The sequence below is a fragment of the Dermacentor albipictus genome, chromosome 7, assembly GCF_038994185.2.
Source record: "Dermacentor albipictus isolate Rhodes 1998 colony chromosome 7, USDA_Dalb.pri_finalv2, whole genome shotgun sequence".
NCBI classification, from domain to species: domain Eukaryota; kingdom Metazoa; phylum Arthropoda; class Arachnida; order Ixodida; family Ixodidae; genus Dermacentor; species Dermacentor albipictus.
In genome coordinates, this window is record NC_091827.1 from 59,449,449 (window position 1) to 59,462,956 (window position 13,508).

Below are 13,508 nucleotides of genomic sequence, written 5' to 3' on the forward strand. Positions count from 1 at the left end.
ATGCTCGGCCACCTTTGTTAGGGCAAGCTGGGTGTGTGGGGAAAGCCGGCCTATGCATTTATGCACATGACAGGAAGTAGCAATTCATTCGGATTAACATTGCGTGGAACATTCAAATCTTCATAAAACCATCCCTGCACTGTAGCTGGGAGCTCTTCACAAAGCACAGCTCTGCGACTTTTTTTTTTTTTTTGTGGGCTTAGCTATCGCCACTTTTTGTGCTGTACACTGTTGAAGCATGGTGCAGCGTTCCTGTAATGTCGAGTGCACTGCTGTGAAGCTCCATTTGAAGGCTGAATTTATTTAATGCACAACCTCACTCTGCCATTTGTGGTGCATGCGAAAATATGGTTCGCAGGAAAGAACTGCAGGCGGTGTTACTGTGGCTTCACCAACTTGTGAATGGGTAGAAATTAAAGTGCTTCGTGCATGTCATCACATGGCCGTCCAGTGCCGTGTTTTAGCGCACCAGTTCCTAAGCACACTTCAAATGGTGTTTGAGCCAGAATTGTGCTGATGTCTAAACTGTCACTGTCATGCTCGTATGCTTTAAAGTGTCAACTTCGCCCGGTCCAATGATTGTGCAGATTGATCGCCAGCTGTCAGTGTACATGAAACGTGTGGAGGACGTGCTGGGCAAGGGCTGGGAGAACCACGTTGAGGGACAGAAGCTTAAGAGCGACGCGGACAGCTTCCGCGCCAAGCTCTCGACGCAGCCCATCTTTGACGAGTGGTCCCGGCTGGTGCAGCAGCGCCAGCTGGGCGTCACGGGTCGCATCTTTGCCATAGACAACCAGCGCTCCCGCGCAGGCAACCTTCTGCGCCTCAAGGTCAACTTCCTCCCCGAGATCATCACCCTGGCAAAGGAGGTGAGTGGCGGGACCCCTTTATACACGAAATGTTTTCCATCTCTGTCTGCCGGTCTTCGTCTGTGAGTGTGTGCGTGTGTGTTTGTCCGCCACGGAGGAAACAAAGCCTAGGACAGGGCCTGGCCAGCCTGGCTGCATTGTAGAAAGCAAGTCGATAGGCCTGTGGGAAAAGGTGGGACAGCGAAGGTGGAAAAAGAAGGAAGGTGGCCTGCCAAAGTGGCTGTAGCTTCACATCTGGCTTCAGAAAAGCAGGGTCTCGGGGCTTCTCGTATTTTGTTTCCTTTCTCCGTGGCGCTTGTTTCAAGTTTCAAGTTTCAAGTTTTATTGCTTCATTCATAGGTGGTACATATATGCAGTAGAAGTTATACAGAAAGAGGTCCCACAGTTATAAACTGCAGCGGGACCTCTTGTTCTTAGTTACATAATAATATATAAATAAAAAGGCGTCAGTTGCGGTTACAAACAAAGAATGAATTACACAATTTCTACAGTGTTAAAGTAATATAACCTATGGCAACACATCACAACAAAAAATAAATTACATCAATAAGCAACATAAACATGCTTCAAAGAATAGATACAGTTTACAGGGTATTAATATAAGCTCTCAGTGAACTTTGGTATGATGATAATGTAGGTGAGGATTTCACGTGAGTAGGTAAATTATTCCACATTTTCACACTAGCAAAACCAACAGTTAGTTTGCCATAGTTGCTACGCGATTTTGGAAGTAAAAGGTTATTTTGTAAAGAGAACCTGGTAGTGTTAGGATTAGCAAGACTATTCCTGCCAATGACATAATGTAATTGTGGGTTATGAAGAAGGCGGTAAATAACGATGCTGTGGTTGTACCAGATAATTTTATTTATTGTCAGGATACGTAACTCAGTGAAGATGGGGGTAACATGAGCGTTATAAGGAGCTGAAGCGATGATACGGACAGCGTTATTTTGGATGTGCTGCAAGGGAGCTATATGACAGCGATATGTAAGACCCCAAGAACTGATGCAGTAATTTAAGTGGCTATAAATGAAGGCATAATACAGTGTCAGGAGAGTGTGCTTTTGAAAGTACTGTCTGGCCTTTAAAAGCACTCTGATTCCATAGGCAGCTTTCTTTTTTAAGAAGTTGACATGCAAATTAAATTTTAGAAAGGAGTCTAATTGAACACCTAAAAATGAGCACTCATTAGATGGAAATATTGGGTGAGAAGCTATGTACAGTGGTAGAAGGTTATGTCGAGGTTTACTGTGTGAACTAAAAACCACAAACTTTGTTTTCTGAGGGTTAATTAGCAATTTATTTTTTTTACACCAACTACTGACATTATTTAGTTCATCATTTAAAAGCTCAGTTAGCGTAAAGATGTCGTTATGTGAGGCGTAAATAGTGGTGTCGTCCGCGTACAAAAGACATTCTGTAGAAGTTAGGCAGTTTGGGAAATCATTAATGAAGATTAGAAATAAGAGGGGACCGAGTATGGACCCCTGTGGAACGCCAGTGTTAATTATGTTTGTGTCAGACAGCACTCCTGAAATGCAAACCTGTTGCTGTCTGTCGTATAGATAGCTTGGCAGTAGTTCCAAAGATGGACCTGTTATGCCATATGCGCCGAGTTTAGTAAAGAGAATGTTGTGGTTAATGGAATCGAATGCTTTCGAGTAGTCGATAAATACAGATCCTACGAATCTGCCCCCATCAATTTCCGCTTTGATCTTGTCAGTGAGGGTGATTAAAGCTAGGTTAGTAGAATATCCAGCACGAAAACCAAACTGTCTTGGTGTTAATAATTGGAACTTATCCAAGTAATTAGATAGGCGCTGTACTAATAGTTTTTCTATTACTTTACTGAAGCACGGCAAGATGGATATGGGCCTGTAGTTTGCTAGTAAGGTGACGTCTCCTTTTTTGTGCACAGGAATTATTTTTGACTTTTTCAAGTCACTAGGAAAAATGGCAGTTTTAAAGATTAAATTGACAACGTGACTGCAAGCTTCACATATGCTGTCAACAATTTCTTTGATATGATACGAGCATATGGAATCTAAACCAGGACTGCAATTTTTAAGATTCATAATTGTTGCTCGAACTTCACTGGGTGTAGTTGGGAAGAGATAAAATGATTGTTGTGTCAAGCGTGGCATGTGAGTGTCATTACCCCCAGGGATATCAGGCACAGTACCAAAAAAGTTGCTGAATGCGCATGCAATATCTTCAGGGTTTGTAAGTGTGCAGTCTTTTTCTTGTATTTTCGTTATTCTATTCCTAGTAGTATTCTTATTCAGAAACGCATTAAGTATCTGCCATTGTTTCCGGGAATCGTTCCCGGTTTCATTTATTACATTTTCATAGTAAGTTTTCTTTGCTTGTTTTAGTAGATTTGTCAGTAAGGCGCAAAACTTCTTGTACCGAAACTTAAGAGATTGGTTAAATGGTCTATTTTTGCATTTACGATACAGATTTTCTTTCCTGCGCATGCTCTTCAACAATCCTGGTGAAAGCCAAGGGTTTGATGGGGAGGCAAAATGTTTACGGCACTTAACTATTGTTGTTGCTGAGGATATACAAGTTTTAATTGTGCCAGATAACTCAGTATAAGAGGCTTCAGCGTCATTTAATGATGTTACGCGCGACCAATCTGAACTGTTAACTAGCTCTATGAAATGTTCTTTGTCAAACCTGGGTTTAGTGTACAGAGTTTCAATGGCGTGATTAAGACGTGGAAAACAGAGCACAATCGGAAAGTGGTCGGTTATGTTGCTTCGTACGATAAAAGCCTTAGGGGGATAAATCAGGTTTGTTAGTGCATGATCGATGAGAGTAGTCGAGTTAGAGATGCACCTAGTGGGTAGTTGTAACAATGACTCGATACCGTATCCATGACAGATGCTAATGTATTCTCTGCTGTAAGCGCAGTTCTCATCCAGAAGATTGATGTTTATGTCCCCCATGATAACCATGTTCTTGTTTTCATTCGAAACAGTGTGAAAAATTTTATCTAGATTTAATCTAAATTTTATCTAGCTGCCACTAGTGTCGATGATCTGGGCGTGTTGCGTATATATAGGCTCAGAAGTCGACGGTGCTGCCGCTGACGGAAGTGACGGTGCCTCACTGCGCAGAGGTTGGCGATCAAGCCCGAGTCCGCTGGGCCATGCGCAGAAGCAAACTTCAGGTCGGTGATCTGGCCCGAGTCCTCTGGACCATGTGCAGAAGCAAACCGCAGGACGCAGTATCGCCGGATCCGCGCTCCTTGTGATATCTGTGTAGGGAATAGCAGATGCTTATTAGCACGAATGCCAGAGGCTCCCTCGTGCACGCTCGCAACTGCTGCCACTAGTGCTGCCACTAGTGCTTCTGTCCACCTGGTTGATGCCATGGGAAAGAGGCAACTTGTACTCCAGGATTATAAAAAGGAACTTCTTCTTTAGAAAAAGAAATCTTTTTCTTCAGAAGGAGAAGGGGGTTCAGAATACTGGAAAACTTTGTTGTTGGTGATGGCATGCATGACCTAAGCTTAGACAGGCTTGGGGGTGCCACACCTGTTGTTGACATTGTAGGAGTTGTCATGACTCTTGCACTTATGCTGTCATCTTTGTTATTGCCATTTGTCATTACTGTTGTTCCTGTCATCGTTATCCCATCATTGTGCCATCATCGTTCGAGGTGCATAGTGTGGGCAGTCACAATGCTTTCGTCATCGTTGTCATTCTGGTCATTGTTATCGGTTTCACTATTGGGCCATGTTCAGGTGCCAAGGCAGCTGGTTGCATTCATTAGTAAGAGTACAAACAAAGTAAAAAGTTCAATGAACAACATTGTACACATTAATTTAAAAACGGATAACATAACTCCCTTCTGTAATGCCCTCAGTACAAATGTGTATACGAAGTTTAATTGAAGCTATGTATATAAAACTTGATATGATGAACTTTAATATAAGAAAATTCTTGATGTAACGAAGTAATGCCAATTTTACCGACTTTATATATTGAAGTTTAACTGTGTAACAAGTGTAAAGTGCTAAGTATGATAACGTAATATTGAGCACAGGGAAGCAACTTCTAGCATTTGTTATACCTAAGACAGGCACGTGCATTATGCGACAGGGAAAACGTTGAGTTAAGTATAGGTATGATTTCTGGCGTGGGTGGCTGTGGACAGATGACAAATTGAAAGAAGCCAGTACTGTTTGCCGGAAACGGCCAATAGAAAGCCTGGATTTGTTCAGAACGTCAAAAAAAAAAGGATCACGCTTACATTGTTGAGCTTCCAATGCAAGACCTGCATAGTGCGACGTACCCTTTACCTCCTTTGTTCCCGCGCAGGCCAAGTTGACAACCCCCGTAAATAATCTATTTCATCTTTCCCTCCCTCGTCCCTCCCCCCTGCAGGTTCGCAACCTCAAGTGGATGGGCTTCCGTGTCCCTCTCGCCATTGTCAACAAGGCTCACCAGGCCAACCAGCTCTACCCATTTGCCATCTCGCTCATTGAGAGCGTGCGCACCTATGAGCGCACCTGCGAGAAGGTGCGTTACTTGTGCCTTTGTGCACGTACTGCTTTAGTGAGCTTTCTGTTCAGTCTCTGTGATGTTGGGTGCTTATTTCGGTAGCTCTGTTGAGCCGGGCAGGAGAATCTCAATGAGACTCATTTACGTGTAAACCGTCCTCATCGCAATCGCACAAATGATGATTAAAATACCCTGACAAGTGCAACAGGACGTTCAATGGTAAAGCAAAATGAAATTGTAGAACTTGTACTTGCCCTCGCGTTCACAAGTGTGCCTCGACTCAAACCTTGGCTTTCCTGTGTGCTGGGAAATGGTGCCCATTGAGGGGAGCTGACGCTGTGACCCATTGGCACTTCTCGTCGATAGGCAACTGCTTGAGTTTCTACCCAGTACCATAAATTGACACTGGAAGCAACTGGTTACAAAATTTTAGCTGGGTTAGCCCAAGGACTGTTATTGATGCACACCAACTTCTGTTAATAAGAGCCTCTTGAGTCAAGAGGCAGTGCTACCTTCTGCTTAACGTTATTCAGTGAAGCTCGCTCCTGGTTTGTGCATTTGCTTACCTTACACCTTTTCTTGCTTAAAGGCAGTGATGTTCTCCGCATTACGCAGTTTTTTTTTTTTTTTTTAGTAAGTGTGTGCTTTCGGGCCATGTTGTTTTCTTGTGATGGTGAAATTTTACTAGACACTAACTGAGCTGTATGACTCAGCATGAGGTCGCAGGTACAATTCCCAGTTGTGGTAGCCACATTCTGATGGGGGCGTAATCCAAAAACACCCGTGCTTTGGAGTCTCTCATAGCACATGTGTTGCTATGGGACATAAAGCTACGTGATTTGATTTGATTTTGAACTGAGCTGCATTGGGCCTTTGTGACGCATTGCAGTTGCTGCTGCTGCTTATTATCTGCTGCCTTCTTTCCTTTCTCTGATTAGATAGGAATTTCTCAAGTAAGTAAATACCCTCTTGCTGCCGTCTTCCAGCTTGCACGTAGACTCTTTTCATGTCTCCTGTAGCATTTTAGTGTTAGCATAGTGTGCCGACCCTACCTTGTGAGGTCGGGCAACTTTTGACGTTTCCCTGTGAAAACCCCCAGGTGGAGGAACGGCCCTCCATCACCCTGCTGATCGCCGGCCAGAAGCGGGAAGTGCAGAACCTCATCGCCGAGGTGAGCGACTGAGTGCAAAGTTCAGTGAGCGCAATTGATGATTGTGGAAGGGAGCAGGAAGACAACAGTGTTGGTTAGAGATTGCGCATGAATTGACGATAATCCGGGAGAGAAAACTTCAGTAAGATAGTAGAGGGAGGTGAATTCTTGAATCATAGAGGAAGAAACAGAGGGAGCTGAATTCATGACCCCATTTGTTGGTGTGCTTCCCTCTGCCCAAGCTGCGTTGTTTTGAATTTGTGCTCTCTGTGTTACAGGGCATTGGACTGGTCTGGGAATCCTACAAACTGGATCCGTATGTTCAAAAGCTTGCAGAGACAGTCTTCAACTTCCAGGAGAAGGTACACCTGACTGCATGCTGTTAGGCCGTCTAGTTCGAACGCTTTAGTTGCTGAATAACTTTTCCCTCGCATGCCGCCTGTACCATCGATTCGAGTGTAAATAAAGTAAGGGTGGGAGTTCGGTGCAAATTTTGCTGAAGTCGATTTGAAGTGCAGCGAAGCTGCGCTGCGGTGTAACAGGAAGCAGAGGGGAGAGTAGTAATGAATGTAGATACCGTATTTGCCCGATTCCAACGTGCCCCTGAATCTAACACGCACCCAGTTTTTGCAGGCTTAGTTAAAGTAAGATAATAAAAGTGCACCTGAATGTAACGTGCTGCCGATTCATAAAAGAAAAACACAGCATGTCCTTGACGTTCGCACTTAAAAAAAAATTAGACGTGCAGAAATTATCTTCACAGATGGGATTTCTTTTTTTAATTAGCTTTCGTTATGAAAACGGCGCATCGTCACCATTTGCACTTAATCGGCCACCGATATCAAGCACACAGGGGCAGTACTCTAGAGCGATCACTTGAGATATTGCTGTCACTTTCAGGAGACCAAGCACCGGACTTGTCGAAGTATGTAGCAGACGGCGTTCGCATGTAGCAAAAATAGCGAGCTTGTCACAGATATGCTGGCAGCCGATTACGCTGAAGCAGTTAGTGCCAATTCGTGTGAAATCTCGTGATAGTGACATAGTACCTCCAAAAGTTGTTGGCCAGGAATACCGCTTTGGATCATAGTCGAGCACAAAATGAGCCAACGGCAACTTTTGCAATAACGTGCTCTGTTGCCATGTCGTGACGGTGATGACCTTATGTGTGACAGCGCTGACGGTAGGCTCTTGCCAGTGCCGTGAACGCGGTTTTGGTTTCGTATCCCATTGTAATGTGCAGGCTATTTTTGGACCCAATTTCTCGGTCAAAAGGTGCACAATAATTTGGGTAATCACGCTACGTAATAGAAGTGTTCCTGAAGCTTTGCTTTGTGCCGCTAATTGCTAGGCATTGCTTCTGCAAAACATCCCAAAAGTTGTTGCATGCAGTTTCAGGGGAAAACATGTACGAATTAGCACACTTTTTATAGCATTAGCAACCTTGATTTAATCTAACGAAAAGCAAGCACTGTTCTGTCGCAGACGTCATTTTTGCGCGTTGGTTGCTGCTGCTCTCGTATTTTTAGAGACTGCCATTGTGCATTTGTTCAGGTCTTAAAGTGTGCACATTCCATCTGTAGGCTATACCACCAAATTCCTGTGATTGGTTTGACCATATATATTGAGGTTGTCTCAGTGTACATGCAACAAGTGGAACAATTCTAATGCATCAATAGTGGCGATAAACTACTAGATTCAGGCACTTGTTTGAACTTAATACGTTTTGCTGTTATCGCAAAGCTTGGCACTATCTTAGCCTTATAAAGGCAGTGCCATTGCAGTAAGAGTGATCTCTCGAGGGTGACTTCAAGGTAGTTAAATCCAAAACTAATTGTAATGGAAGTGAAAATGTGCATCAGTCTTGTAAACAGTGCGATACTGCAGTGATATGAGGAAACACTAACAACATACACAAACTGTTTGGAGCCACATAAAGAAAAAAAAGAGTTGAAGCAAAATCTCTCATCAGTAAGGCTATGTTCACACTTGGTGTCGGTGCAGGCGCAAGCGGCAAAAGCTTCACAAAATCTGCCCGCCTAGGCAGTGAAACGGACGGAAAGCAAGGAAGCGAGCCCGATTGGTCTTGGACTGATATTTTTTCGCCACAGCGAAGTGGAAAGCTGTTTCGCTTCGCCGAAAGCTGCACTAGCACTTAAACATCTGGCCGTAAAATTTAACATCTTCCGTTGTTCATTGTCCATATTTAGGAAAAACAATCGGCTGAAAGTATCAAAACTATGTCTTCTTCCTCTTGCATGGTAGATAAAAGTTAGATGACACACGCAGTTGTGTGAAATTATAGCTTTTGATAACTGATCGGTCAATGAATGAACATACCGCTTCAAATAGTGTGATGAACGCAACGAACAGCGCTACCACGCAAAGAAACGTACGCAGACTAGATGGATGTGGGCAAAAGCAGCAGTGGTTTCCGTTGCAGTGGCGAAACAAATGTGAACATCTTGGACATGCGTAGAAAGTGTTTTCCACCCGCTTCGGCTTTTCTGCCCGCTTGCCACTTCCCAAGTGTGAAAGTAGCCTAGCAGATGTTTTCCCACCTGGGCTTAGAGCTGTGTATAAGGCTACCATAACAACAAGGCAGTCGCAGCAGTAAGCCATGACTACAAGTAGTACAGCGAGTTATAAGAGCAAGTTGTTACAGAATCCAATTGGGAGAACAGCTACTGCTGGTTATACAGTTAATGCCGGCGTCAAAGGTTCTTAAAAAAGTGAGAGCTGACAGTTCTTTGTCTTCTCATCATCTCCTTTGCTCTGCAATTGAGCTGGTTCTTCTGTAGGGTAGTCGTCAACTGATTGGTGTGTGCATAGCTACTGTGGGTGTTCTTTTAGGGGGTTGAAATTCAGTGTTTTTTTTTTCTTTTTTTATATTGCTATTTCTTTTTTCTTGCTTGTTTTTTTTTTCACAATGTTGGACGGGGCGCTTGCAGGTGGACGATCTTATGGCCATTGAGGAACAGATTGACATTGACGTTCGCTCGCTCGAGACCTGCCCCTACAGCGCCTCCACGTTTGCCGAGATCCTCAACAAGATCCAGAAGGCTGTGGACGACCTGAGCCTGCACCAGTACTCCAACCTGCACCACTGGGTCAACAAGCTCGATGAGCAGGTGAGTGCTGACCCAGTAACCTGCTCCGAGCTGATGGTTATCGATAGCGTCTCCAAGGTTGGGCGTCTTGACCGTGCTAATTGCAATATTATGCTGTGACATTATCACAGCGAGAAAATTGGTCACCATTAAATGTTGGCCCTATGGACCACATCCTGGTTCTGTGACAAAAAAACAAATAACCAACTGAGTTCAAACAATTGAAGTGGTGATGCAGTTATTTACAATAATGACGTCTATATTGATTTTAAGTGTTGTAGAAATCCCTAATCGTGTTTAATGTGCACTAATAAAGTTTGCTTCACCATAGTTGACTTCTGTTGGCGATGCAAGATAAGCACATAGTTTTTGGACACCTCTAGGTACCTTACACTTCTGTTCATTTTAGCTGTAGTAAATATGACAGCTGACATTCTAGGTAGATTGGACATGAAAACCCATGCTGAAGTTTGCATGTCCAAATCAACCATCTAATCCTTCAAATTTTTGGCCATCTTCTGACCACCCTTTATGGCACCAGTAGGGTCATGCAGCAGATTGGAAACGTGGGTCTCACATTCATGTAAGTTTTCTTATGCAAGTGAGTTTCGTGTATGGCCACAGCTTGCATATTTCTTGCCTTACACGTGCTGCTTCAATCGAAGGTGATGTCTGCAGCAACGGCCAATCACATAATGGAATTGTGTGTAGTTTTGTGAACCTCATCTCCACATTCCAACTGCCACTGACAACTACAGCATCTAAACTCATTGGACAGCATGAACAAAGCTTTGCTTTAAAAGTTACCTTTGCAGTAGCTCCATTGACGCAGAAAAGTCCGCATTAACTGACCACAACTTCAAAACCCACCCGGCTCCACAGAGAAAGCTCCGCTCTTCACATAGGAGCAGTAAAACCTGATGCTTGTCTCCGTGCGCAGGTGGAGGCCAAGCTGGCGGGCCGATTGGAAGCCGGCATCCAGGCCTGGACGCTGGCCCTGGAGGGCAAGAAGGAGGGCGGGTCAGCCGAGACGGATGTGGACGCCACGACACCGGGCGACAAGGAGGGGGGCGTCGCGGTGCACCACCCACTGGGAGGGGAGCCCCAGGTGCATACGCTTGTGCACGAGGTGCGGATCACCAACCAGGTGATGTACCTGAGCCCCAGCCTGGAGGAGTCCCGCTTCAGCCTGCTCCAGCAGCTCTTTGCCTGGCAGAACATTGTGCTCTCCCAGACGCGCATCCAGAGCACCCGGTACCAGGTGAGCAAGTGTTGTTGGGCCTCTCCTTTTTTTTTTTCTTTTGTATTACATATTACATATTTCGTATTGGTTTGTGCGTGCTTTCGTTTTGCATGCGGGTGTCACTGGCCTTACCGTAAAATTGATTGTACAGAACAGTCCATGCACTTTTTTTCTTTCTTCTGAATTCTTCCACTTATTTGAAGAGCTCTCTGTTTGGCTAGGGCATTCATGTGTGCACCACGCGAGACAGACTGACAGACGGGAGACAGGACAAGTGCTCATCCAAAAGGAGACAGCCTTCATCCTGTCTTATCTGTGTTTTTCTCTTGCCGTGCTGAAGACACGAGTATGTTAGTAAAACACGTTGTGGGGCTAGTTGGTGCATAGCTTTCAATAGATGAAGCGCCAGCAGTGACGGCGCAGTAGGAAGGAACAGACAGGCAAAAAAAAACAGCCAAAAGAGACAGCCAAAAAAAAATGAGTACGTTATCCTCCTTATGGTCCTCTGTCTCTCACTTTTCTTAGTCATGTTCAAACCTGACACACTGTTGCTGCATAAACAAACATTAATTTGTCCTTGCCCGAGTCCTTTTGGCATTGCCGTCACGTCTTCATTTCTTGTGGGTTTACCTTGGTACAGTGCTCATAAAATTAAACTCTGACTTGTTCGAAACTACTCTAGTCTATTTTGTTTCCAGTTTCGCTATCCATTTGTTACAGGGGCTTAATTCAGACTCCAAAACATACGCTTAGGACTACCCTATGCTTAGATACCAGCTACTGAATGATAACACCTTGCACTTGCACGCATTTACAGTAGAGCCTCGATGCATTGAACTTGGATATGTTCAATCATACTTCATATCGAACAGTTTTAACACTTTCTCGGAAACCCCATGCAAAAGTATAGCACTGTGCTGTGCGTATATCAAACACCCATTCACTGCGGCAATCAAAATATTGAACGCAGCTGCGCGCCTGCAAGTGTGCTTCTCCTAATGCCACCACAATGACATTTGTTGTAACCAGAACAAAACAGCACTGTTTTGGCAAATGTTGTATAACAAGGCATTGAATCTGGCGGGGCACTACATGCCATGGAAAAAAAATTTGCTTGGTGTGTGCCTAAAAATATGTATCTTACATCTTTGTGCTGCATAAGCCTAATGGCAAATTTGCTTTAGTAAGCTTCACCTCAACACAGCCCTGTAATGCGGTGAAACAACGAGAACAAAGTCGTGCAGTGAAGCATACTGCCTGAAGCTGTTCTTTAATGGACAGAGGATCTGACCATGCGGCTTCAAAAATGTAAAAGGCCTCCCCGTCTGATACGCACGTTCTATAAAGCACGGCTGGCACTCGTTTTTTTTCCTGAGTGGCTCTGTGCATGACATGCTGAACTGGAGATGCCTGGACCACCAGGTTTGTCTTGTAGCGTTTTCGTGTATGGCATTTTAGGGTTCCACGAGTGACCAAAAACAAATGCGACCACTACTCCCTCTTGGAAAGATCTTTACGTAAGTTTGGATTTAATTTAACAAAACCATTGCAATTATGAGCAATGTTATAGGCAAGTACCCAATTTACGAGTGCTGCTGTTACAGAAACATTGCTGTCACCGCTTGAGTTATTGCATTACTTTAGTATACGCCGAAGTTGGTTGCCATCACTGTCTTCTATTCTTGTGGTGTAAACTTAGTACATACAGGATGCAGTTTGATTTCTCTCTCTAATCCTGCCTTTGCGGCTACCCTTTTCTTTCTCTCCCTCTCAGGTTGGCCTGGAGCGTCCGGCAACCCAGACCTATCGAGGCCTGCTGCGCACGATGATGGATGGCACCAACGTGCTGGAGAAATGCTATGGCTGCATCGAGGCCATCGTCAAGCAGGTAGACGTTTACGTGAGCGAATGGCTTCGCTACCAGGCCCTGTGGGACCTGCAGCAGGACATGCTGTACGCCCGCCTGGGCGACGACATCGGGCTGTGGATGAGGACCCTCGTCGAAATCAAGTGAGCAAGATCGTGCACCCATGCATGGTTGGGGCAGGCAGGGTAGCTAAGGGAACCAAGAATAGGCCGTGCTTGCCCGCAACCGACGGGTGCGCCACCTTGACAAAGGAAGGCAACATAGACTAAAGTCGGCATTGGAGAAATTTTTTCTTGAAAGCAGATTTTTTGCCGCACTCCTCCGAATGTTAACTCCATGCGATACAAAATGAAAAATGGCAAGACACACTGCATGTAATATTGCAGCAGCTATCGTATCACTGCTTTGCATTATAGGCGATAATGCCATTTTTAATAATGCCTGTGCAGACAAGTCTCAATATAACAGTTTCAGCCAACACAGCAAGTGTCTTCATTATATCCAGTGTTCATTATAAGCATATATTTGTTAAACGCTGATGTCAGTCATAAACATTTTATTTACTTTGTTACAGCATCCAATATTTCGTTACACCTGTGTTCGTTGTGTTGAGATTCATCCATAGCACACTGCATTTTTCCTAGTGAGATGGCTCACCTTGAAATCATGCTAGTCTTATTCTCCCCTGTGTGGCGGCATGCGTCATTGGGTTACATTTCTGGACAGTGAATCTTTCAAGAGGGCTTTTGACACTGCAC

The 13,508-nt window shown here is 44.5% G+C and overlaps 1 protein-coding gene across 3 annotated transcripts in view; it reads left to right on the forward strand.

Moving 5' to 3' along the window:
• Positions 1–13,508, forward strand: part of Dhc64C (dynein heavy chain, cytoplasmic) — a 119,857-nt gene that overhangs the window by 18,198 nt on the left and 88,151 nt on the right. For 2 of the 3 annotated variants that reach the window (XM_065445201.1, XM_065445202.1), the window contains exons 10-17: positions 588–869; positions 5,264–5,398; positions 6,319–6,333; positions 6,480–6,551; positions 6,809–6,892; positions 9,482–9,661; positions 10,581–10,901; positions 12,658–12,893. In XM_065445201.1, the coding sequence (XP_065301273.1) occupies positions 588–869; positions 5,264–5,398; positions 6,319–6,333; positions 6,480–6,551; positions 6,809–6,892; positions 9,482–9,661; positions 10,581–10,901; positions 12,658–12,893 (1,325 nt within the window). The remainder of the gene's footprint in view (positions 1–587; positions 870–5,263; positions 5,399–6,318; positions 6,334–6,479; positions 6,552–6,808; positions 6,893–9,481; positions 9,662–10,580; positions 10,902–12,657; positions 12,894–13,508) is intronic. The other variant, XM_065445203.1, reaches the window with a different exon arrangement.